The sequence below is a fragment of the Mus musculus genome, chromosome 10, assembly GCF_000001635.26.
Source record: "Mus musculus strain C57BL/6J chromosome 10, GRCm38.p6 C57BL/6J".
NCBI classification, from domain to species: Eukaryota; Metazoa; Chordata; class Mammalia; order Rodentia; family Muridae; genus Mus; species Mus musculus.
The window spans coordinates 24628679-24655569 of NC_000076.6; the positions used below are offsets into that span (position 1 = coordinate 24628679).

Below are 26891 nucleotides of genomic sequence, written 5' to 3' on the forward strand. Positions count from 1 at the left end.
TACTGTTATGAATCTTAATGTAAATATTTGATATGTGACCGTGCCAAGGGTTGTAGCCCACCGGTTGAGAACCACTTCTCCAGCGACTTATTTTGTTTGTTGGTGGGCTCACTGGGGTTTGGGTATGTAAACAATTGTGACACCTATAAACTTAGTCTCATTTCTCCTTTCTGAGCCTGTATTATTTTATTTCCGTTTTCCTTATTCTACTGGCTCGGGCATATCGCACCATGTTTGAAGTGGCAGAGAGTTATCGGGACATAGACACTTTGCCTTGTTCCAGCTATAACCAGAATAGAAACCCCTGCTGCCCCTCGGTATGGGTGCCAACGAGCAGACAGGATCAGTGCTTCCCTCAGAGGGCTGGCAACCTGGTGGAGAAGCATGACTTTCTCCAGTAACAAGTTTTATAAGAAACCAGAACACCGACCATTCAGTCCTGCCTCTCTGGTCACGTTGCTCCTCTTGTCTTTGGATTCGTCATGCTGGTGGGTTTGTCCTTATTTCCTCTTGCCCGCCCTCCTTGTTATCACCCTTCCCTGTGTAGGGAGTTTTATACACCCAGGCCAGCCTTTGAGTCACCATTCTTCCCAACCATTATCTGAGTTACCTTTAGGTTAAAGATTAACTCCCGTCAGTTAACAATGTGCGCTTTCTGGGCAGCACACAGTGTGTGCGTCCAGATTCCTGCATACAGTGAGAAGTACAAATGGCCTCTCATGACTCAAGAGAGACAAGAGCCTCTATCCTTTTCAACAGTATGAAGTACAAGTGTGCTCATTTAGAGCTTAAAGTGTCCCCATCTGTCCCCTTCACTATCAAGGCTCAGCAGGATGTGTGCTTTGAGAAAGCCATCAGTGTCTTGGAGTCTGTGCAGATCGATAAAACAAAAGCATCCAAAACAGATATAAAAATGAATCGGCAAGCTTGGGAGGATTCACCCTCCTTGATTTTAACACTCAACATGAATGGAGGATATCCACAGCAGGACAGACAGATAAACAGACTGAGGAGTCAGAATAGATACTCCAATGTGAGTCCACAGAAATACACCCAGCTCTTCCTGACAAGGGCCTACAAGCAAGTCAGTACAAAGAGAACGCCATTTCGCCATGCAGTGGTCGAGTTATTAAGGGAGGAGTATGAACCTCAATCTAAACCTTACAGATGGTTCAAAATCTGACCCCAAACTGTAAAAGTTTTAGAAGATATTATAGATAAAAATCTTCAGGATCTAGACTTGATGAAAAATTATCTCATTGACTCAACATTATAATTCGTAGGAGAAAAAAATTAAAATAAAACCAAGTTAAAATTAACTAAAGTTTAAAGTATTTGTGATGGAAAAGATCCTATTATAAGAGTCTGAAAAAGAAGGCACATGGTGTGAGAATATATCTGCAACTACTGCAGCGCCGGATCTAGAATTTGAAAAAAAAAATCAGCATGTAACAAAAAAATTAAGTAATTTCCAGGAAGTATGCAAAAGATATAATAAGATATTTTTAAAAGAAGAATTTACAAATGGTAAATAGTCCCATTGAAATATATTCAACACCCGTAGGAAACTGTACAAATTTTGACTGCTATAAGATATCTATAAAAGCAAATGTGAAAAATACGTGGATTTAGAACAAGTGACCATATAAAGTATTACAGCTGCTGTGGGGAATAAAGACCCAGATACGCACTTACTGCGTAACAAAGCAACTCTCTTCATGGTCACTAAACACACAGAAATAAAAACATTTTGTTCACACAAAACCTGGGAACCCCATAGTTGTTCTATATGAAACAGATTAAAAACTAGAAATCTTCCACAAAATGCCCATCCGAGGGGAATGAGTAACCCGAGTTGTACATCACGTCAAGGACCTTATTTGCTGATATAAAGTAACATAAAGGGACTGGGCACAGGAAGGTGTGCCAAGTGGGGAACGCTTTCAAAAGGTTGCATTGTGTGTCTCTATGTACGTGGTGAGAGTTAGTGAAGGCTGGTGCGTTCATTTTAGTAAACAAAGGAATGGATGAGTGATTTCAGGGATGGGTGTAGGAGTTTGATGCTTATACGCAGAACATTTTGGTGAATGAAAATTCTTATCGTTTAGTAACAGGACAACTTACTGAAAGCGGTCTTGCTCCTACGATCCTTTTTCTTTAAGCAGAACAATTCCAAGACTGGCCAGCAGGGGGCGAACAATTCCTCAGCGCAGAGCGACCGCTGTTTAGTTTTTTCTGCAGCTCACATTCATTCTGCCCTGATGCTCTTACATGGGGGCGGTTTTTTACATTTCTTGTGATTTGTTTGTTTGTTTGTTTCATATTAGTAACAATCAAGCGTGTTTTCCATCTGTACCCAGGACTTAACATCCGTCATAGCAACGCAACCTTCCACATTCACTGTGATTTTTTTTAAGTGATGGTTTATAAATCAAAACATAAAATTCTAATTTTAACTAATTTGAAGCAAATTACATTTCAGTAGCATTAAATATATTATCATTGTTTAGGACAAGATATCAAAAAAAATTTCATCCTAGGCTGGGCATGGTGGCTCATACCTCTGATCAGAGCACTCACGAGGCAAGGATCTCTGTGAGTTCGAGGCCAGTCTTGTCTACAGCGTGAGTTCCAGGACATCTAGGCCTACATAGAGAACCCTGTCTCAAAAACAGAACAATGCTTTCATCCTATAAAGCACTGAATGACTGTTTATGCCCCGCCCCCTTTCCCTAACTCCAGGCAAACTCCATGCTACTGTCTGTGTCTGCAAATGTGACTTATTTAGATTCTCTCATCTGAGTATTCGGACCCACACCTTCCAAGTCTATCCAAGCAGGAACATGTAGGAGAAGGGCATCTCACTGTGTGTGTCCACGCGCCACCTTCTGTTCACGTATCAGTGGCTGCGATGAGTCCTGCTGCTGTCTATAGAGGAATATGGAATCAGCACACATACCGAAATGGCTTGGGTCTCTTTAAGGAACAAATACATGTACAGAAGCAGAGCCAGACCTGCTCGTTGTTATATCTGTGTGCTTCTCCAAATGCCAACTAGCCTAGGAATTACACCGAATCTACTTGAAAGATCTGCATGACGGACTCTGGCGGTGATGGGCAGCACCTGCCAACGCTGCGTGCTGGGTTTTAAGGTCACGATGTCGTAAAACTGTGGCAACTGACTCTGACTATAGGAGACTATAGTTAGTCTCCTTCACACAACTCAAGGGTTAGAGGGCAGAATACTTCCAAAGGGGCAGATTGTCTTACAAGGAAAAGGTGGGCACAAGAATGACGTAAACCACCACCACCCCTCTGGAGAAACCACATCAAAAGCTTCCGAAATACAGACGAGGCTCCAACTTATCTTGCCAATCTTCTTATAGAAGAAGAAAAGTATTCAGAGAGCATGAGGGGTGGTGGGTGTCCTACATGGGGATGGTAGGAGGGAGCGATGAAAAGGGAGAAAATTATGTAATTATATTTTAATTTCAAAAGATAAAAATTAAAGGGGGCTGGAGAGATGGCTCAGCTGTTAAGAGCACTAACTACTCTTCCAAAGGTCCTGAGTACAAATCCCAGCAACCACATGGTGGCTCACAACCACCCATAATGAGATCTGACTCCCTCTTCTGGTGTGTCTGAAGACAGCTACAGTATACTGACATATAATAATAAATAAATCTCTTTTTTAAAAAAAAAGTAAAAAGAGGGCTGGTGAGATGGTTAAGAGCACTGACTGCTCTTCTGGAGGTCATGAGTTCAAATTCTAGCAACCACATGGTGGCTCACAACCCCCTGTAATGAGAAACAAATAGAAACCTTTGGGTCTGGGGAGGGAGTGGGGAAGGGCGGAGCGAGGGGGAGGGGCAGAGCGAGTGAGGGGGGTGGGAGGGAATGGGGGCCAGAGCAAGAGGGAGAAGGGAAAGAGAGAAAAAGAAAAAGAGAAAGAAGCCGGGCGTGGTGGCGCACGCCTTTAATCCCAGCACTTGGGAGGCAGAGACAGGCGGATTTCTGAGTTCGAGGCCAGCCTGGTCTACAAAGTGAGTTCCAGGACAGCCAAGACTATACAGAGAAACCCTGTCTCGAAAAACCAAAAAAAAAAAAAAAAAAAAAAAGAAAAAGAGAAAGAAACAGGCTGTGGATTGTCACTCATCCATCCCCTCTTCTGACAGGTATGTGATAGAAATTGGTTATCTGATCTCACTAAGGCTACACAAGTCTCCGTTCTATTTTTTTGTCCCTGTTCTTTCTTTCTTCGGATAGGAGCATTTCTGGGTTAAAAACTTTGAGATGGGTGAGTGGCCCCATCCCTCAACCAGTGGCCATGCCTATCTACTGGAGGTGGTCTCCACAGGTTCTATCTCCCCCTTCTCTGCACATTTTGGCTAAAGTTATCCCCATTGGGTCCTGGTGGCTTCATGTTTCCCTGGTGTCTGGGACCCTCCAGTGGCTATCCCCAGTTCCTCATCCCCCCTGCTGTAGATTTTTGTTTGATTTCCTGACCCTCTGTACCTCTCTCAAATCTCCTCCAGTTCCTGATACTGTCGCCCTTATTTCCTTCCCCTCCTTTCTTCCTTCCCAGCCTCTCTCTTATTTGTGTTTTGAAACAAATTGTCAGCTCACCCTCAGAAAGCATCCAGCAGTTTGTGTAACAATCCCCAGGCTATGCCTGTTCAGGGTCCCACCTCCCTTGCCATGACTGAAACTTTACATTTTGCGTCTATTCTCGAGTGCCAAGCACAGAAAAATAGTTTTGTATTTTAAATGTGACTTCATAAATGAGTGAAAAGATTTTCCTGTGTTTGTTGACGTTTCTGTTTCCCATGAATATCATAGACCACATGTTCACTCCTCCGTCGAGAAGTAAAGTCTTTCTCGATCCATTCTGCTCTTTCTTTAGAGTGATTTTTCTGCTCCCGGTGCACCAAGAGCACATTCACTTCAAGATCTCTTCTGGGGATCTGAGGAGATGTCTCAGTAGGTAGATGCACTTGCTGTGAACACTGAAGGCCTTAGTTCAAATCACTAAAGCCTATGTAAAAATCCAGGCGCGTCCTTTTAATCCCCCACTGGCAGACAGGGAAAGCAGGTTACTGGGGATCACTGGCTGTCAACCTAGCTCTTAATAAAGTGAGAGAATCTTTCTTAAAGGACTGGGGACTGGAGCATCTTACATACATCACACATGCACACATGTGCACACACACTAAAATAAAATCGAAAATAAATTTACTTAGAAGGCATTATTCTGGTTTAGACGGAAACTTTGATGAGTGAACTTTAACGTGATAAATGTGATTTTAAGCAAACACTATGACATCTTGTTTAGAGGCTAAAGTTCCTCGCCATGGTTAGAATGAGAGTGTTCCAGTTACAGACTTATCAGGGAAGTCGTTTAGCACAAAAGCTTGTTTGGGTTTTTTTGTTGTTGTTGTTGGGGGGGGGGGGTTCGAGACAGGGTTTCTCTGTATAGCCCTGGCTGTCCTGGAGCTCACTTTGTAGACCAGGTTGGCCTCGAACTCAGAAACCCACCTGCCTCTGCCTCCCAGGGGTGCTAGGATTAAAGGCGTGCGCCACCACGCCCCGCTAGCACAAACATTTTAAAGGAAAGAAGCCGCCTGGCCTGCTGCGAGTGGGTGTAATAGGAGTTGTCAGCTGCACCATCACGTGATTCATCTCGAAGAAGCCTTTTGGTTCTGTCAGCTTTTCATGGGACAGCGACGGATAGGATGATTGTGGCGACACAGCACTGTTAGTTCTCTGAACCTGAGCCTAGTTTCATCCCATGACCTTGGATTTCACAGACAGGAAGTAGTGGGGAAATATTTCTCCTCCCTGGGAAGATACCCAGAAGCAGATGACAGCTGGCTTGTCCCAGCTGCTGTCTGGTTGCTGCTAGCTCTTTGCCTCTTTCCAGAAGGTCTGGTGTGACTCGGTGGGTGTGATAACCCAGGCACTTGCACACACGGCCACCTTTGTCAAGTGTGTGCAACTCTGCCAGCAGTGTGCTGCAGCTCTGTGGTGTGCTTTGTGTGAGAAGGCAAAGCCCAGTAAAGGCTTTTTTCCCTCCTCCATCAGAGGGCAGCAGGCTTTCTCCAGGGTGGAGTCACGGAACCAATTGTAAAAGGCCCTTGAAAGGCAACTTTACTCTTTTTAACTTAAAAAATATTCTGATTGTGCACCAGTACAGTATCTATAAATAAACTTCTTTTTAAAAGTAACCCACTAAAGCTGGAGCCGTGGAAGGCTTGCTTTTGAAATCCCAGCACATGGGAGGTAGAAGGGTCCTGAGTTTCTTCAGAGGAAATGAGGGCAGCCTGGGCTACAAGAGACCTTGACTCAAAAAAAAAAAAATAGTCAGAATTAAATGAATACAGAAATTGAAAATACCAACCGTATTTCCCGTGCAATTGTGCCCTAACCTTCCTGCAATGTGTGTGCCCTCAAGTGGATGTTTTGGTAGGAATGACCCAATGTTATCTGCTCACTGGGCATGCTTTGAAGGTCTGTCCTAGACAGAAATGGATGTAAAGTTTGTTTCTGCTTTTAGTAACTTGTGACTTTGGCAACATGACAATAAATATCTGAAAAATTATATGTCAATGTGAAAACATGCTTGTAACCACTGGGAAAAGTTTGCTGCACTACTGACCTACAGTCCCCGTGAAACAGAACACTTGCAGACCATAAACCTTATCAGCTCCGGGAACCAGTTCAAAGGCTATAGTCATATCAGGCTCAGCATAGAGTCCAGGCAGGGAAGTGTCTGTGGCCGGTCTGTCCTCGTCAGCATCTGTTGTCTTAGGAAGTTTGTGGTGATGACGTTCTCTTTAAGAAGAGATCATGGCAGATCCCTGGGCCCCTGTAGGAGCTAATAATCTTTTACACTGATAACCACATCACCCCGTGGTTTGTATGTGATGTCTTCCCCATAGGCTTGTATTTGAACACGTGGCCCCACCTCACGGTGCTGTTTGGGAAAGTCATGAAGCCTGCAGGAGAGACTGCGCTTGAACAGGGGGAAACATGGGGGCGGGCCTTGAGGTTTTGTAGCCTGATCCCTACTTCCTGTTTTCTCTCTCCTTCCTTACCGCCAGTGACAGCCTTCTGCCCCTGCTTCCAAGCTTTTCTTGCCATAATGCACTGTATTCCCTTGTCACTGAAGGCATCTCCTTGCTGGAATGTGTAAAGCCATTGTGGGGTCCACTTAAATCCAACAGAGCTCAAAGACCAGGTCAGTGCAGATGACAAAAAAATGTATTGTAATCACGCTGTTACTGATCCATCCGGGCCAGAGAACAGACTCTAGAGCCGAACTGCATCCGTGAAGCGAAGTTGTACAGCACATTTAAGGATGAGACCACAAACTGAGGAGGAACGGGGTGGGCTGTAGCACCGTCCAATCATATTTTGACACGGGGCTGGGCAAGGGAGTCTCCACTGTGGTTTTGCCCTGACTCGGGGCCAGCAAGTTACAGGAAACAAGTCAACACTCCTGGGCCACCTGGTTTCAAGGCCTTTGACTCAGAGCCTTGGTAGTCAGACCTCATCCTGGATATTTGATGTGTAACTCAAGATGATAAGAGAACAAGGGAGTCGGTTGTAGACCTGGGACCATGAACTCAGTTTGATCCCGCCAACAAGATGGAGAAGTTGTCCCTGTGGTGGCTGGATGCAGACAACTGTCTCCTTACAAGCAATGAAGCACTCCTGAAACTACTTTCTTTCCTGTGGTGGCTGTAGACACTGCCACTAGCAAGCACGTACTTCGTATTGTAGCTATGTCTGAGTACAGCTTCTTTTCTTTTCTTTTTAAAGATTTATTTATTTATTATATGTAAACACACTGTAGCTGTCTTCAGACACCCCAGAAGAGGGCATCAGATCTCATTATGGATAGTTGTGAGCCACCATGTAGTTGCTGGGATTTGAACTCAGGATCTTTGGAAGAGCAGCCCATGCTCTTAACTGCTGAACCATCTCTTCAGCCCCCTAAGTACAACTTCTTGATACATAGTACCTTCTATACAGCCACACAAGAAGTACCAGGAGCCTTACGTGGGGCGTGTATTGTATGTTATTTTACATCTTGAAGGGTCTGACAGACCTTATTCTTACAGCAGTGGTTCTCAAGTTTTCTAATGCTGTAGCCCTTTAATGCAGTTCTTCATGCTGTAGTGACTCCCCCAACCATAAAATTATTTTCTTTACTAATTCATAACTATAATTTTGCTACTGTTATGAATCATAATGTAAATACCTGATATTTAGGATATCTGATATCTGAACACCCCACCACCACCACCACCACCAACCCCCACCCCACCCCCAACCCCCACCCCACCCCCCGCAAAGGGACCTGCAGTTTGAGAACCAATGTTCCAGGTTAATGTTCACAAGTGAGCACAGAGAGACAGGAGTTCCGTCTGTCCTTCCCTTGACTCCAACTTACCCCAGTGCCTCACACCCTGATAGGGAGTCATCAGCTCAGCTTGGGAAGCCACTGTTAGTCCTGCTCTGGTTAAAGATTATCAGATTCCTGGGTTAAAATGAGCTGTTGGAAACAAAGTGGCCATGTCTTGGATACACATACTGGGAGCTCAGGGGATTGGCAAGTTTGTTTCTGTTTATAACTTAATACACATGAGTAGCTCTACAAAATGGTGACATTGTCCAGGTACACAGCAGTGAATGATAAGAATCTAGGATAATAGTGTTCGGCACCTTTACTGTGTGAGCAAAGACGGGAAACGGATTCTACCTGTAAATACTGATTCTTCTTACTTTAGAGGGCTGAGTGTTCTTACTTGAATGCCCGTGTACATGCAGTGCCTGCAGAGGCCAGAAGAGGTTTCGGGATTGCCCAGCAGTTGGAGTCAGACATCTGTGTGCCTCCATGTGATGTGGGGGCTGGAAGTGAACCCAGAGCCTCTGGAAGAGCCGCTAGTGCTCTTAACTGCTGAGCCATCTTCCTGGATGCTGGTCTGAATTTCTGATAGGTAATAGGATTAGAAATTTAAGTCAAGGGCTGGAGAGATGGCTTAGAGCTTAAGAGCACTGGCTTCTCTTCCAGAGGTCCTGAGTTCAATTCCAAGCAACCACATTGGTGGCTCACAACCATCTATAATGGGATCTGAAGCCCTCTTCTGGTGTGTCTGAAGACAGCTACAGTGTACTCATATGCATTAAATAAATAAATAAATAAATAAATAAATAAATAAATAAATAAATATTAAGTCAAAGCATTATTTTTATTAAAACCTTGAAATTATCCCCTGACCAGATAGTTTATGCTTCAACATAGAGTTAAGCTGGAAGAGCATTGAGAAGCACAGTAAAGTACAGGTCAGTTGCATTGTAAACTGGTAAGAGATCTTTTCACAAAACAGGAAGACGCTGAGAATACTATGCAAAGTTACAAGAGAAAAAAAGCTGAGCCTTGCTTTGTCAATTTCTGTGTCATTCAGGCCGATTCTGCCATTTGTACGGAACTAAGACATCACATTTCATGATATTTCATGTGTTTGTAGATTCTGATGATAGATATAATTTCTAGAAAGCAGCACTTTCCTAGAACCATTACTTACAGAGGAAGGAATACAGTCAAACACTTCACACTGAAAATGTCTATAGTTGTCACAAGTTAGCACCTTTCCTCTAATTTCAGACTCTTTCTGACTCTGAAATGACAGTCACATGCCCTTGTCCCCAAAGAGGACAGAGGCTGCAGGCTGGCACTGTTTGCTCTGCGAACCTGAAGTGAACTTTAATTCCTTTTCTCCCTCCAACAACGCAGCTGCGGTTTAATGTCAACAATGCCTGGACTTGGTATCATTTTTCTGTAGGAAGCTCCACCCCTCCCCCACCCCAACACACACATACACACAGCCACATAGGCAAGCTGCCAAGACTCAATATAATAGAGTTTTATTAAGAAATTGACATTTCTCAATATAGACACACCTACATCCTGTAGAATAATTTTTGGTTGTCTTACAATATTTAGACTGACCAAAACCGGCCCCCAAATGTCCCTGCTTTGTAACCATGCTAAAATTTTCGCTTAGGAATGCGTTTACATCACTCTCTTCCTGCTACAAGCTTCTACACGAAGGGTAATCAGCTTAATTGTTTCAAAGTTCAAGTGTGAGTTCCTCTGGCAGATAAGTATGTGCCCACAGGACAGAAGTTACCCTGGCTAATAACAGGGGAAAGGGCAAGGAGGACCAAACGTCTGCGGGCAGTCACCTGCCTCACCTCATCACATCTCCTGAACACATGGCTCCCCACAGCCTCCATTTAAACAGTCCTTAAACGCTTCAGATATCCTTTCCCTACAGACTCTGAGCCTTCACCTTCTTCCCACTGTGGTCCTGTTCTTGAAAACATTGTTTAAAAACTCCTGCTTGGTTCTTTCTCAGCAATGAAGGTACTGACCACACGGGTCATTTTCTAAGGAACCTTCCTTAAGAAGTATGGACTCCCAAGGTACAGAAGTCAGATTTAGGATTTAAAGTGGGGGGGGGGGTTCTTTTTGCATATTGGTCCTTGTCAGAAAAAGTAGGACAAAGCCACCATCACCTACAGGTAGACCCTAAGAACTATGGACTCTGAATTAAGTACCCAGTATATCTTTCATGGTTCAGTGACATTTCCTGCTCCTTAGGAACCCACTCACACTTCTGCCACCGCTGCCTGTTTCCTCGGGATTATAGGAATTGTAACCAGCTCCTCTTTACGACTTCAGTGTCTAGCTCAGAGAACGGGAGCCTATCCATTTAATGAAGCCCCACTAGGATGCTTCAGGCCAAGTGGGTCGTGTAACTAAGCACATATACTGCTAATTGGGTGACAAAGCCTTTATATTATACATAAAAACAAACCCAGGAGGACTGAGTACCACATAGGCAGGCTAAGTACCTCAGAACTCAAGAGTAACGTTCCGTGTCCCAAGTTTTCCTTTTAGCTCATTTCCCTCAGACTTGATGAAGGAGCATGAAGATGCCAGAATGACAGGGCAGGGAGTGGAAAACACGGCTTACTCTCCCCATCCAAAGGGCAGGAAAGGGCGGAGCTCACCAGAATCTACTTTGCTTCTGTGAAACACAAAAAAGACCCTCCCACACCAGCCAAGGGGGTGGAGCCTACACTTCTACGGCTGGCAAGCTGTAAAAGCCATACCCAGCTCTCCAGCTCCGCTGCCAGGGCAGTGCCAGTGGAGGCTGAGTAGCCTGAGAGGGTCATCTCTATCCAGTGGTGATGAAGCTTTCTCCAGGATGCCTGCATCACTGGAGACCCGCCAGGAGCAGTAAGTGGTACTGTTCACATCCCAGCACGGGAGGCATCAGCAATGAACGAACAGAGATCTGAATTCCCCACTCCGCTTACCTCCTCTCATCCTAATATCAATGGAGGAGGTGAAATACTTCATCTCCCAGAGAGTAAGAAGGAGGCCGAGTCCCCAGTATTTCTGCAGGGATGATGTCAGAGGAGATTTACCGAAGATGCAGAATGCTAAGATAGAATGCCTAAAATATCCAGGTTTTAATTTAAAACAATCATGAGAAGCAAAAAAAATATGTTGAAGACAAGAGAAACCCACTACACATAGAAACAAACATTGACAGAGGAAGTGAGGATGTACCAACGAGCACTGTACAACAGCATCGTAAAAATGTTCCAACCAGCAACCGCAAATGCACATGAAACAAATGAAGAAATTGATACTCAATGGAAGCAATAAAAAATTTCAGCAAATAGAAGACATAAAGAAGCAAAACACAAATAACATTTTACAAATAAAACAGTAGCCTATATATAAACCTACTGGGAACAACAGAATGGATAAAAGGTAGCATAAAAACCAAACAAAACCTTAGACAGACTGGCAGGAAGTAGCAAACTTGGAAAGAACAGACTGAAAGATATGCATGCCAGAGGCTATGGGTAACACAAAACAACACCTTCTAAGTTATTACATCAATGTCAGTGGCAATGTCGGTGAGGGGAAGTTACATCACTGTGTCATTTGTCGTGTGCACAGTGAAGATGTTAAGTGATGAGTGACGAATTCTCTTCAGATCTACACAGCTTCAAACTGAAGAACTAAGCCAGGCAAAGCTCTTCTCCCATCACTGTGGGGGAGGGGGGCTCTCTTGTGCAGAGAAAACACTCTTCACAGTGGAAAAAAAAGTCACTTTGCAAGTGCCAATGAGTTCTCTCGGGGTTCATCCAAACAAAGCCCAATTTTAATGGCCTGAGAGAACCATGCTCAGGGCTCTTTTCAGTCTTCATTTATTTCTAGTAAAGAGGACTGGGATGTGCATGTGCATATGTGTGTGCATGTGCATATTCAAGAGCATGCACGTGTGTGGGTGTGTTACATGTGTATGTGTGTACATGTGTGTGCACATGTGTTACATGTGTGTGTGCATGCATACATGCATGTGCACATGTGTGTGCGTGTGTACATGTGTATGTGTGCGTGTGTGTATAAACATAGAGTCAGATTTTTACAAAAGCTAGATATCCTCAACTCACAAATTTTCCATCAAAAGTCCAGTTTTTTGATGGAAAGCCACTAAACCTGAAGAGACCCAATCACAATTTGTTTTAAAAGCACAAGACTTTGGTTATTGGAGGAGACAGAAAAAATAGAAATGGGGCCTCATTTAGCTAAAACTGAAACTCCAAGTGAAAATCAATACAGAACCATTTTCCATTTTTTTTAAAATGGGACATGAGCTACCCCAGTCCTTTACTCAGTTTTATTAACAACAATAGGATTCCAACATCAGGTCCCCAGACCACGTACACTGCCCCTCGTCCCTTAAGAACACTTCCAGGTGTGAGGTGAAGTGTCTTTACTCCCCGTGCGTTAGTGACACATCTAATTCTTAGACAGGAAGTCTGCATGGCACAGGACAGGAACACTCTGCAGATGTGCTGAGTCGTCACACAACCCAGCCAGGGACATCGACACCACACAGGGAGTCCCAGTTGTAACTCCACTCGACCGTTTCCAAACAATGCAAAAGTGTAGAGGACTGTATCAAATATAAGACTCTTTCAAAAGGATCTATGGTGTTTGTTTTGTTTTCTTTTGTTTTTTAATAAAAAAACAATCAGTCTTCTTGGCTGAAGATTGGCAAATGTGTTTTCAACCTCAGCAGTTCTGAAACTGACTCTTGTCGGTCCTGGTAGAAGCTGAGGCCAGTGATGAGTTCCACGTCTGTGACCCGAGCTCTGTGCAAGGTCAGCAACTCCTCGACCCATGAAGACTCCCGCTTCCCATGCTAGGACAGAAGATGAAGAAGTCACCAGAGAGCACTCAGTTCACGTTCCCAGTAAGGTCCCCCTCTTCTCAGCTTATTTACTTAGGACATTTTAGGCTGAGAAATGACAGAAGTCACAGGTGTGTGTGTGTGTGTGTGTGTGTGTGTGTGTGTGTGTGTGTGTGTGTGTGTGTGTTGCCTGAATGCATTACCTGAGCATCATGAAAATCAGGTGATCAAATCTCCTGGAACTAGAATTATTGATGGTTGCTAGTTATACTATTTAGTGCTAAGAGTCCAACCCAGGGCTACTGGAAAAGCAGCTAGTGTTCTTAACCACTGAACCATCTCTCTTGCCCCAGCGGGCCAAAGCCAGGCTGGGTTTAAAGATCAAGTATAAGATGTGAGCAACTATATCAAACCAACTCTAGTTATCACGGGAATGTGTCATCTTTATGGTCTCATGGAACTGGGGTTGCAAAATACATAAGATGAAATTTCATTTCTGAAGAGAATAAAGACCTAAACAATATGTGATCAGAAAAAAACCAAAGGCAGACTTTCTGGTCCATGGAAGTAGAGAACATAGTTAAATCAGATAGCAGGGATAGAAAGGATGCATCCATATTCTATAAGCATTTCTGAAAATGGCCATGGGAAAGGGTCAAAGACGTGTATCAGAAAGGTCTATGGGGCCAGGAAGATGCTGCCAAACCTGGCTGCATGAGCTTCATCCCCAGGCTGGGGAAGGAGGGAGCCAACTTCTGAAAGATGTTCTCTGAGTTTCACACACATTTGCTCACACACATGTGCACACACGTACATGCTCACACACATGCTCTCACACACACATGCTCACACACATGTGCACACACACACACACACATTACTAATAAATGTAATTGTTTTTAAAGCCCCATGCACTCTTGGGATCTTATTAGTAGAAAATAATAAAGAGTTTTACCATAAAAAGCAGAACAGAAACCTCGCATTTCCCATCAAACTTAAATCAGCTGCTGCTTAGTTCCCTCCCAGCCACAACCCTTCCTCTGGCTTTGAGGGAAGCACCTGACGCCATGAACTCCTTGTCAGTAGGCAGTGTCCGTCGTTTATTTCAGCATTCTTAGGAATGAGTAAAGAGGACTTATAACCAGAATGTCTCTTCAGGCTAATGCAACTAATGCTTAGTCACTTGTTCAGAGGGGAAGCAGAAGAAACAGCAACTGTGTAACAAGCTTTAAAATAACTTTCTTTCCGGTGCACTGCAATATTTAGTGTCTTTTATGCTGCCATTAAAGAACTGAATACAATGTTCCCATCAACCAGGGAGGACACTCCTCTTTGGATGGCAGAGTAGAACAGCCTTGTGATATTTGGCTCAAGTCACTCAACAACATTTTGATGAAAGGATAAATTTGGGGCTGCCTCTCTCCGCCCCCAACCCCAGCAGGTCCGTGCAGAATTCAAATGTGAAATCCGGAAAGCAGAAATCATTTTTAGTTCGTGTGGGCCAAAGCCACGAGTAAGCATGGTGGAACAGAAGAGATGAACAGCCTGAGTCCCCTTCTGCCTCCACTGATCACAGCACCGTGCCAACAGGTATACAGTTGACCCTGTTACAAGAGGCTCCTTCCTTGCTTCTCTGTATTGATCTTCAGCTATTTGCTCCAGAACATATTTAATGTTTAATACTTACTACATCATTCTGGACGACTGATGTATATTTAACAGCAATTTAATCTCTCAAGGAAAAAAATTGATGAAAAAATCAACAATTGTTCCAAAAAAAAAAAAACCCACCACTGGAATGGCAAATACTATAATAAAGATCTTCATAATGTTAGATATGGAAGAACTATATTTAAATGCTTTCTTACTATAGCTTTAACATTAATTTATAATAGTGAGGTTACAAGTCTAGTTTTGGGGGTTCCTTCCGGCCTGCGCCGGTTTACCTTGGGTACAAACTCCACAGCCAGTCAGTCCCACAGCACCCAGAGGAGGCTTCACTACCAGGTGTTCTAACAAGCCCAGGATCACAGGATCACATGATCTTAGAAGCTTGGTCACATCAGGATCTCAGGGTTCCAGAGGCAGCTTGATTCACAGGAACTCTGACACACCCAGAATCTCAGGATCACAGAAGAGATAGCTGGACTCTTAGGGATTCTAACACAACTAGGATTATAGGAAGGACAGGCTCCAGTCAGATATAGTGGGGGCAGGTAGCACTAGAGATAATAAGTTGGTGGGAAGCAAGCGTAAGAACAGAAGCAACAGAAAGCAAGGTTACTTGGCATCATCAGAACCCAATTCTCCCACCATTGCAAGACCTGGACACACTATCACACTGAAAAAGCAAGGCTTGGATCGAAAATCACTTCTCATGAAGATGATAGAGGGCTTTAAGAAGAACATAAATAACTCCCTTAAAGAAATACAGGAGCCCTTAAAGAGGAAACACAAAAAATCCCTTAAAGAATTACAGGAAAACACAATCAAACAGGTGAAGGAAATGAACACAAATATCCAAAATCTAAAAATGGAAATAGAAACAATATAGAAATCACAAATGGAAACAGACCTGAAGTAAGAAAACCTAGGAAAGAGATCAGGAGTCATAGATGCAAGCATCACCAACAGAATACAAGAGATAGAAGAGAGAATCTCAGGTGCAAAAGATACCATAGAAAACATTGACACAACAGTCAAAGAAAATGCACAATGCACAAAGCTCCTAACCCAAAACATCTGGGATATCCAGGACACAATGAGAAGACCAAAGCTAAGGATAATAGGTACAGAAGAGAGTGAAGATTCCCAATTTAAAGGTCCAGTAAATATCTTCAACAAGATTAAAGAAGAAAACTTCCCTAACCCAAAGAAAGAGATACCCATAAACATATAAGAAGCCTAAGGACAAGTTGTCTTCTTCAAAAATCAAGGGCCATCGAGATGGGCCCTGAGTGGGTAAAGGCACTTGTCACCAAGCCTGACAACCTGAGTTCACCCCCTAACCCCAACGTGTTGGAAGAAGAGAATCTACTCCTCATTAACATCCATGAGCCTCCAGCAAGCCTGATGTATCAAGACGCACGCGTGCGTGTACACACACACACACACACACACACACACACACACGATGCTCTCTCCCTAAATAAATACTATAATAAAAAACAAGGCCCACATGTAAAACCATTAGGTAAATCCAAAACCCATGTACACTCAGGAGTTCTGTTTCTTCCAGAGTGTGAGCAATGTACGGACACACAGGTTACACGTCCGTGTGCAAGGGAGGCAAGGGAGACAGGCTGTTACTTACCGTACAGCTCTCAATGTTATCAGGCCTATGAGGCAGTATGTAAGCTGAGGACTCTAAGGCGGAGCACTCCAAGGGAGTCTCAGACAGCTGCTTGCAGCTGGTGAGCACAATGAAGAAGTGAGTCGGAATCAGAATTTCCTGGCTTCGGATGACTCTGCTGTTTCTGTAAAGTATGCGACATTCACTTTCATTAAGAAACATTTATCTTTCTCTTAATAATACTTCAGTACAGCCTACTTTTACTGAAACATATCTAAAGGTTACATTTAATTAAATAAGCATGTTATAAGAATAAATAATTAGCCAGGTGTGGTGGCGCATGTCTTTAATCCCAGCACTCGGGAGGCAGAGGCAGGCAGATTTCTGAGTTCGAGGCCAGCCTGTTCTACACAGAGAAACACTGTCTCAAAAAAAAAAAAAAAAGAATAAATAATTAAATAATCATTACACCTCAATACTCCAATTATTGATGCTAATAAGTAGAATGTTCAAATAACCTTTTCTATTAAAATTTGGCTTTTCAATTTCTATCTAAAGAATATTCAGATAGTATATATATATATATATATATATATATATATGCATATATATGAAATCTTTGAACACTTACAACCAACATTCTAACTCTAGATTAGTATTGATACTCTTTTGTCAGCCGCACAATGACAGAGAATCAACCAAGGCCCCTCCTTTCCTTCAGAGAGGATATGTCATGAATTCTCCATCCCTTTGACTAAATTTCTGGTTTTACCCCCAAACTTTAACTGAGAAAAAGAATTGAAAACTAAGAACAGACTCTTGTTAAGACTTGACCTGTTTTTAAACCTGTGCTTATTTGTTGGGCATTTTTCAAAATTTAAGACAGTGACAATCACTATTTTCCAAATAAAATGACCCTGTGTAGAATCATAACCTGGAGCATACATTGAAAAGAAGAGATCTGGCTAACGCTGTGAGACGAGAGCATATAAGGTCTCTTCTACAACCTCCACAACTTGGCGGACAGGCCAACCATGTAAAAAAAAAAAAAAAGTTCTGCTTCAATAGACACAGCTAAGCTGTCTGGGTGTGTTGGCACCCACCTTTAATCCTAGCACTAGGGTGGATCTCTGTGACTTCAAGGCCAGCTTGGTCTGCACGGAGAGTTCCAAGATAGCTAGGACTACATAGAGAGACCCTGCTGCTAACAAACAAACACACAAAAACCTAAAATAATAGACACAGTTTAAAAGTACGCATTTTATAAACTGACATACTCCCAAGATGTTTTGTTATAAAGCAATAAGAGAGTTCTCTGTAAGGGACAAAATCTCAGTAGAGTCTTTGGTATCTGTCTTGAGGCTGTTTTAGAAAATGCTGTTAAGTTATTTGCTTTAATAGAGTTCAACCAGGGTAAGGCACATAGCTTAGTGGTGGGCGCTTGTCTTCTTTGTGGGAGATCCTGAGTTTGAATCCTGCCCCACACCTCTTTCCCACAAAAGAACCAAAACCATCAACCAGTTTCTAGAACATTCCCTTATTTCATTTTATGGAATCAGCTCCATCAACAGTTTCCTCAGGATGGTGGTTCCCTCCCTGCCATCCAGTGGGAGACGGCTTGGTGCGTTTTCATCCCCTTTCTCACCTCTGCACTCTGCGCTTCTGTCAGAGGACCAGCATCTACACAGGGCTCACGAATGGGGAGATGTGACTTCTCTCATTGAAAAAAAATAAATTTGGTTGAAACTGAGTATTATACCTATCGTAGAGATTTCAAAATGCCTGTGGGTGGTAAGTGTCCCTATGTACACTTGCGTTGCACTGTATAGAAAGGATCTGCTGACTCGATGGAATCCCCTCTATAGCTCCCTCTAAGAGTATGAAATATGTTCTTACTGTTTCAGGATCTCTAAGGAATCATAGCGTCCGTCATAATCAAAGTCAAACACGGGACCGCTGACAACATTGATGCCGTTCCTTTCATGGGCATACCTTTGCAGTAGGGTGTCATGAAGGTAGTGCCATATAACTGAAAAACAAGAGAAGATGCTGCAATCTCACAAGAACGACCGGCACGCTCTGCCGCTGTGTGGAACTGGCGAATGGTATAAAGTAATGCTAGTCTTTGTAATCGCTGAGGACTGGGTCGAGATTGGCTTCAGTCGGCTGCCAAGCCCAGAACGCATGGTTCGCTTTTGGCTCTCAGAAAGACTACAGGGCAAACACGGATCCAACTCCATCTCTGTATTCGGAAATAAGCACCTTAACCTGCAGTAATGACTGTGTGTCAACACCGAGCACCAAAGAAGCACAAACCATGAATCAGACTCACTACTCATAGCTGAATTTGTCCTCTGAAAATATACATGTGTCAAAGACAAAAATTCAAATAAGATGTCCTTATACGTGGTATATTTTATATTCTGTATCATAACTTTACATAATGCTATGAGATCTATTCATTTTAAAAATGAAAATAATTACCCAAACTTATTTAAATAAGGAACCATACTGAAAGATGACGTATTAGTTTATTGGATTCACTATATAACGATAGAGAACATACCATATAATTTTTTTGCCAAAGATGCTTATAACATATAAAAATACAAAGTAAACATATACTGGAATATATCTCTTAGAATTTATAGAATTTTTTGTGTTCAAGTACCTGCAGAGGGCACATTTAGTCAAAACTATAAATTATATTACATAATGACTAAATTTACATATACGGAAACCATCATTAGAGGTTTTTACCTTGAAAACTCTGATACATTGGCACTATATTAGATGTAAGCAGCGCTTCAGAGTATATGTGATTTGAAACTCTATTTAGTCCTGTGAATAAAAAAAAAGAAAAAGAAAATGACTCTTTCATACAGCATGAAGAAGGTTTCGCAATGTCTTGGGGTGGAGAGTAACAGTTAGCTGAGAGTCAACTGAATCCTGTAAAACCTGCCCAGGTCCTCGCAGACAGGAAACGTAAGACATTTGCCCAAGTTCCTTAGGAAAATAAAAATGTAAACTCATTCTTTGTGCTGATAATTTATCGAAGAAACCCAAATGTTAATAAGAAAGCCCTAAACCATACCTTTTCAAACTTTTGCCTTATTTCTCTTATTTCAGCTGGAAGAGTATTGTGTTTACAAACTTCTCAAATTTTTTTTTTATAGCCAAAGGAAGAAAGTTCAGAAGTTCTGGCTTCAGCACAACACCTACCACCCAGAGAAAACAACCCCGGAGTCTGCCCCAGCATGCCACACAAGGCTTCTTTGTGTAAACTGAGCTAGGACTTGCTCTCTTATAGCTCCATGGCCAAGTGGTGTCTGCAGGAACTTACTCAGGGCTGGACTGGAAGCTGAGGGCTTGGGTACCTGGGGCCTTTTGATTGTTGCCTTTTAAGGCTGGCCTTAAAAAGTCTTGTGAAGGGCCTGGTTGGGCCTCACTGGGAGAGGATGTGCTTAGTCCTGCTGTGAACTGTAGGGGGGGGGGCGCTTTGTGAGGGTGGGGCAGGGAAGGGAGATGGGAGGTGGGTTACCTCCTTCCTAAGAGCTAGATATAGCCTTTCACTTTCAAGTTTTCAGGGAAATGCAGGGAAAAGACAGAGTCTTCTACCTGAATACACAAGGTCAATAACTCCCTAAACACACAGTATACAATGAATCGGACATTCAAGCTTCGGACAAATGTAATGATTTCCCAATTATGTTCCTAATGTATCAGTTTTCACTAGTTAATTTTTTTAAAAAAAGGCTCCACACAGTGCCACAGAATACATGGAAGATATTTCTCACTAATATATTTTATTGCTTTCGTTATTGCTATTATTAATTTGGTGCTGACACTTGGCCCAAGGACTCCTACATGCTAGGAGAGTTCTCTAGCAGTAAGCCACACCCACAGACCCATGAGAGATTCATAAGCAAGCAAAGAGGAAAACGTGGGGAAGGGAAAGCCGTGGGGCCAAGGTGGCGAGGTACTTACTCGGTGGCGTGAGGAACCCATAACTTAGCTTAGAATTGCTTTTGTAATAGGAACATTTATGCACAGGACTAAGGGGAATCCGAAGATCCTGGTACAGACAGTTGGAAAAGTCATCTCTGGAGAATTGGTCCTGGGGAACAAATGGTGGAGAATCAGCAGGTGTCAGGCGTGGAGAAGAGATGGATGCTAATGAGTTAGGGGCAATCGTCATGGCACCAACACAGAGTCACAGCGCTCTCCCATTTCCCTTCTGCCTGCGGCTATTTTCTATCTAAATAACAAACACATTCTGCAATGGGAAGACTATTGATCTCTGTATGTGCAAGGGTCTTCTGCTGTGATGGCTATGTTTTACTTATGCAGTTTTCAACATTGTATGAGATAAAAAGTCAATTCCCAAGAAGTTCTCTCCATCTTCCAAATCTAAAAATTACAGCCAAAGGTTTCTAAGAGAGAGAGAAAGAGGGAGGGAGGGAGGGAGGGAGGGAGGGAGGGAGGGAGGGAGGGAGGGAGGGAGGGAGGGAGGGAGGGAACACAGCAAGGGAAAACACTTTCAGGGGTCGTAGTGAAACTGACTTCACATAGCTTTGCTTGGATAAGAAAACCAGAATCAAACAGAAGCAATGACCATCACAAATTACAGCAGTAAACCACAATAAATTCCTGTGCACACCAAACATGGTGAACACTACATACCACAGGGGGAAAAACTGACTGAAAGTAATCTTCAAACATGTTTTAAAATGCTCAAGAAATTTTGCACAGATGTGAATGTCTATAAAAATGAGTATTTTAGGGCTGGTGAGATGGCTCAGCGGGTAAGAGCATTGACTGCTCTTCCAAAGGTCCTGAATTCAATTCCCAGCAACCACATGGTGGCTCACAACCACTTGTAGTGAGATCTGGTGCATCTGAAAACAGCTACAGTGTACTTATTTATAATAATAAATAAATCTTTGGGCAGGAACAAGCAGGGACTGAGCGAGCAGGGTTGACTGGAGCAACTGGGGCGGACCAGAGATTCAATTCCCAACAACCACATGAAGGCTCACAACCATCTGTACAGCTACAATGTACTCATATACATAAAATAAATAAATAAATAAATAAATAAATAAATAAATAAATAAATAAATAAATAAATAAATCATTTAAGAAATGAGCATTTGAATAGAAATGATATACATGTGTGCATATCTCTATCTTTCTGTATAGGACTCTCAGAGAGTATCAGTACTAAGTTTACTATTAAGCCTGTTTCCTTCAATGGAGCTCTCAATCCCCTTGCAAGCCCTTAAGGCTATCTTTATGGCTCGCCAATCACCCATGGTTCCTTTACCATTCTCCTTCCATTTAACCAGTGGGGCTGGAGTGAGGGAGGATGGTAACCTGATTCCCCACTTCTCTGTTACTGGCAGGAGCAGGAGGGGGATATAAATGCCCACTGGTCCTTCCGTGTTGGGGTTCTCAGGTGAATGAGGGGCAGCGACCGACCGGACAGAGCTCTCATGGGTCTCCTTAAATTTGGTCAATTGGAGACAACCCATGCGCTCAGATAGCCATGCCTTCCTTTCAAGAAGAGAAATTGTGACCTATTGCCAATCTGATTTCCTAGGAGTATAAATCAAGAGTCACAATATTCAAAATAGAGGGGTAGCCAGTGTGGTGACACAAGCCTTTAATCCCAGAACCCAGGAGGCAGAGGTAGGCAGATTTCTGAGTTTGAGGCCAGCCTGGTCTACGAAGTGAGTTGCAGGACAGCTAGGGTAACACAGAGAAACCCTGTCTTAAAAAAATAAAAGAAGGGGGGAGGGGTAAAGGGGCATAAAGGAAATCAGCTATGGAGAACTTCAGTCTGAGTGTCACAGCTACACAGGGAGATAGTGGCAGACCTAAAGCTGTGCCCTAACTTCTGGATTCCTCTCCTCTTTCAGGAAGGGGTAACAGACTAACAGCAATAAACTGCTTTCAACATAGCGCAAAGAAGGGGCAGATACTTGCATTACTGAGGAAGGTGTAAGACGCCCAGAGGGGCATGAGGAGGTCCAGGCTGTATCCGGTCAAGAACTGTTGCTGCTGGAGTAGACAGACGCGGTGCTGCTTCAGTAGAATCCGGGGCCTCCCGTAGGGTACAGTCATATGGTAAATGTCATCTACTTGGTCACAAAGGGAAAATGAAACCACGCTTTACAATGTTTGGTGCTCTACAACGGAGCACTCATGAAACTCTTTTAACCATGTCACAAACGTCTCAGGGCATAGAAACACACACAAATGTAAATCCATGAAACGTTGCCTTTTCTACTGAAATATCAATGTTCTGTTTAAAAAAGAAGTGTCACAGGAGAATACTACCTTGAATTACCATAAATTATTGTCACACTACCCAAAAATAAATAAATAAAAAAAATTTTTTTTGAGACAAAGACTCAGGTTAGCCCAGGTTGGTACCAAAGTGAGTGTGTAGCCAGGGTAGAACTTGAACTTCCAATCTTTTTGCTTCTGCTTCCTGAGTGTGTGGTAGCATGCCTAATTCTTTGTAGTGCTGGAGGAGTGAACCTAGGACTTCATGCACGCTGGCAAGTAATCAACCCATTTAACTGCATCACAAGTCCCCTGATTCCTTAATACTGTTTAAACACTCTTCACTAAGTGACTGGTACGTGAAGAAGGCACCTGTGGGTGGTTAGAAGGCAAAGACTAGGAGCAACTGGCAGATAGGACGTCACTGTACACAATGGCTTGATGCCATTTCTCTAAGGGTAGGGTGCTTTGCAGAAGGGTCCTCATCTTGTTTCCTACATCTCCTTAAGAAGTACAGTCCTACACCTACTTCACAGATGAGGTGATGGAGGCTTGCAGGGAATAAATACTTCCCCATCGTGTTGCTCCTGAGCCCAGGAACTCAGCTCTACATGGTCTCAATGCATCAGTCTTTATCACATACTGTGCTACCTTGGGGATAAAAGATTGTCCCAATCCTGACAGTTACGAAACCAGCTCAAGTCAGGTTTAATGTAGAACTTATCCTTTTGTTCCAGTAAGGAGAAAGCATTAGTCAAATTATCTAAAGATTAGAGATCGTCCAGTGTAACTCTGAGCACCCAAGTCACAGAATATATTGCATCTGTTGCCTACAAAGTCATAGCCTTCATTAGAAAGCTATGAGAGATGAATAAATAAGAAACAAGTTAATTTTCAAAAATGTATGAGGAAGTAACTTTAGATAGATAAACCAACCTGTAATTTCTTACAATTAATTTAAAACAAGGGGACAGGAATTTGCCAGGTATTTTAAATGGAAATCTAAGCTTTCTTATAAACATACAAAAAAAAAATCTTTAAAATTTCAAAACACTTTCAACACGTGCAGAAAGGCATACCTTTCACAAACCAGCATGTATACCTTTTCAGTGTAAGTTTCTAGCATGAATAACATGCTAGACTATCTGGCAGAGAAAACTATGTCTCATCAAATGGCTCCCTGCTTCTTCATAAAGAATGCCCTGCCCCCAACCCAACAACTCTATGAAGCTTACACAGAGAAGGTCCCGCATCCACATTTCAGATCTGAGTGCAAACATGCCTTACCATCTTCTGTGGTCAGATTAAGCTGTTTCTCAAAGTCCTTGATTGGCACAATCTAAAAGGAGTTTATAAAGGGATTTTTAAGGAGTAAGAACATATGCTTTAATTTTGTACTATATCATTTCTGTAGCTTAACTAATCCAAGAAGAAACAAAAAGAAAATTAACAAAATATCATGGGAGATGTTTTCCTTCTTTGACAAGGTGGGGTGGAAGAGGAGAAGCAGCAATTGCCATGAGACAAAATTACCTGTGGCAACTGAAACTATAAACCTGATTCACAATCTGATCTCTATTCCAAGTCTAAACCAAAGGTAAGCAAAAGTGAACCCGTAAAATAAGATCCAGCTACTAACTTCATAAATCTTGTCCATTGGGCTGATGGATTACTGAAAACTTTTTCATTCTTACAACAGCTAAGACATTATCACTATGATTAGGACAATTACCACTAATGAAAATGGAACCATGTATTTATTATATCCGTTTGAACAACAACAACCTACACACACACACACACACACACACACACACACACGTTCTTCTCCTAAATTTGCAGTAAGTTGGGGGTTGGGCCTTATTTTAGAGAAGGAACATTCAATAACATAGGTTTACTCTGCTCAAAGGATCCTGTAGAGTTCAGCCCAACTGCCTTCAAGGGCTCATAATACCCAGAGGATACAAACAGCTAAAAATGCAGAAAGTAGATGGGGAGCTGTCTAAGAAGTGATCTGCATGTGTTCTTAGATTTAAAAGTATACATACATTTTCTTAATAATCATGTTACATCAACTTCTACATTTTAATTTCATCTTAGCTTTTTCTATAATACATTCTACAGAGAGAGAGAGAGAGAGAGAGAGGTGCACACACACAGAGAGATGTGCACACACAAAAAGAGATGTGTACACAGAGACAGAGAGAGATGTGCACAGAGAGAGAGATAGAGAGAGACAGAGAGAGATGTGTGTGCACATGCGCACGCATGCACACACACACACATAGAAAGAGAGAGAAAGAGATGTTCACACATACACACACACACAATATTAAGCTTTGCAGCTATACTCACCCAAGGGTCACATGTGCAGCCGAGGTCATTGGATGTTGATTTGATTGGACACTGAGACAGGAAGCCCTCTTCTTTGGGATGACTTGGGTTGTAAATGGGTTTCTTTAGAAGGTGGTTAAGGCTGCCATGACTTCCATTATTGGGAGCTGGGATCAAACCCAGTAAGTCTGCAGAGTCCCCAGAATGGTAAAGAGTCAGCCAGGCATCCCGAGACCAGACAAATCGATTTGTACATGAGCTTCATTTTATAGTTTTACATCTGACGATGCATTTGATTCTCTTTTTATTTAAGTAGAATGAAGATAAAACACGCTTGGCTTTCAACTATAGGAATCTGTGATTCTTTTTATCCATCTACAGTTATTTCTGTTATAATATTCTATAAAAACTGTACATGTGTGCACATGCGTGCATGTGAGTGTGGGTGCCTGTGATGGAGCCCCTGCAGCTCAAGTTAGATGCTATTTGAAAGCTGTCTTGGGGCAGTGTTGGAAACTGAACCTGGGTCACCTGGAAGAACTAGAGAGTCACTTCTCCACCCCAAATGCGCTGTTCTACTACTGACATAAGTGCTATGCCACCCAGATTCCTGAACTTCTCATTTATTTGATTGATTTTAACCAGATGGTTGCACATGCCCCACGCCTTTAATCCCAGCACTTGGAGACGGAGGCAGGCGAATCTCCGAATTCAAGGCTAGCCTGCTCTAAACAGTGAGTTCCAGAACAGCCAGGGCTGCACAGGGAAATCTCATCTCAAAAAAACAAACAAAAAGATTATATTTATTTTAATCATATGTATGTGTGGGTCTACGTAAGTATGTACACATGAGTGCTGGTGACAACAGAAGCCAAAGTCCACTTGTCCCACAAAAGCTAGTGTTATGGGTGGTTCTAAGTCACCTAACATGGGGGCTGGCAACCAAGCGCAGGTCTTCTGTAAGAACATCCATTTTACACCCGTCAGAATGGCTACTCACACTTACCACACATTAAGTTATAGACTTCAATATTTTCAAAGGAGTCAACTTCAGCACCATGCTTGAAGGCAGGTCCATAGCCAATAAAAAGAGCCTGAATTCACCAGAAATATAAAAGATTATCTGCTTAATTCAGTTGTGCATGGAGGTGGTCAAAATTTTATATTGTCTGCATTGCACACATATGTACACATGCACACCTATGTATAGTGATGTCTATATAAGCTAAGAAGGGAACCACCATGCCCAGTGGGCTGGCTTGGGCCCTGTTTTAATTTTCATTATCTATAGATATCTATAAAATAGGACAAGTTTCATAGAAATCTATGATTTCTGAATTGGTGTATTTATGGTGGAATTTAATGCATTTTAAATTTTGCTCTTTTCTTTTCATAAAAGGGATTCATAGTTTATTTTTTATTTGTGTTTCTGTGTGTCTATGTGAATATATGCCACCTGTGAGGGTGACATTCACAGAGATCAGAGAGGGCACCCAACACCCAGAGCTGAAGTATAAACTCACACTGCTTACCTCACAGGATGCTAAGGAGAAATATTTTAATCATCATTACAACTATATTCAGAAAAAATTAAAATGCCATGCAAATGCCAGGTGGTACCTCCTTTCAGATCATAAACATGATCACCTGGAGTCACTGATGTTTGTCATGAGACAAAATAGTTCATA

The 26891-nt window shown here is 42.5% G+C and overlaps 1 protein-coding gene across 5 annotated transcripts in view; it reads right to left on the reverse strand.

The window, feature by feature from the left end:
• Nucleotides 1-9235: 9235 nt before the first annotated feature.
• Enpp1 (ectonucleotide pyrophosphatase/phosphodiesterase 1) overlaps nucleotides 9236-26891 on the reverse strand; it is a 74246-nt gene continuing 56590 nt past the window's right edge. For 3 of the 5 annotated variants that reach the window (NM_001308327.1, XM_006512598.4, XM_006512599.2), the window contains 9 exons: nucleotides 26210-26297; nucleotides 25225-25391; nucleotides 24157-24208; nucleotides 22567-22721; nucleotides 20566-20695; nucleotides 19339-19419; nucleotides 18475-18607; nucleotides 16600-16762; nucleotides 9236-13298 (listed from right to left, as the gene is read on the reverse strand). In NM_001308327.1, coding sequence (NP_001295256.1) covers nucleotides 13128-13298; nucleotides 16600-16762; nucleotides 18475-18607; nucleotides 19339-19419; nucleotides 20566-20695; nucleotides 22567-22721; nucleotides 24157-24208; nucleotides 25225-25391; nucleotides 26210-26297 — 1140 coding nt within the window. In that variant the 3' untranslated portion in view covers nucleotides 9236-13127. The remainder of the gene's footprint in view (nucleotides 13299-16599; nucleotides 16763-18474; nucleotides 18608-19338; nucleotides 19420-20565; nucleotides 20696-22566; nucleotides 22722-24156; nucleotides 24209-25224; nucleotides 25392-26209; nucleotides 26298-26891) is intronic. The other 2 variants (NM_001308329.1, NM_008813.4) reach the window with 1 other exon arrangement.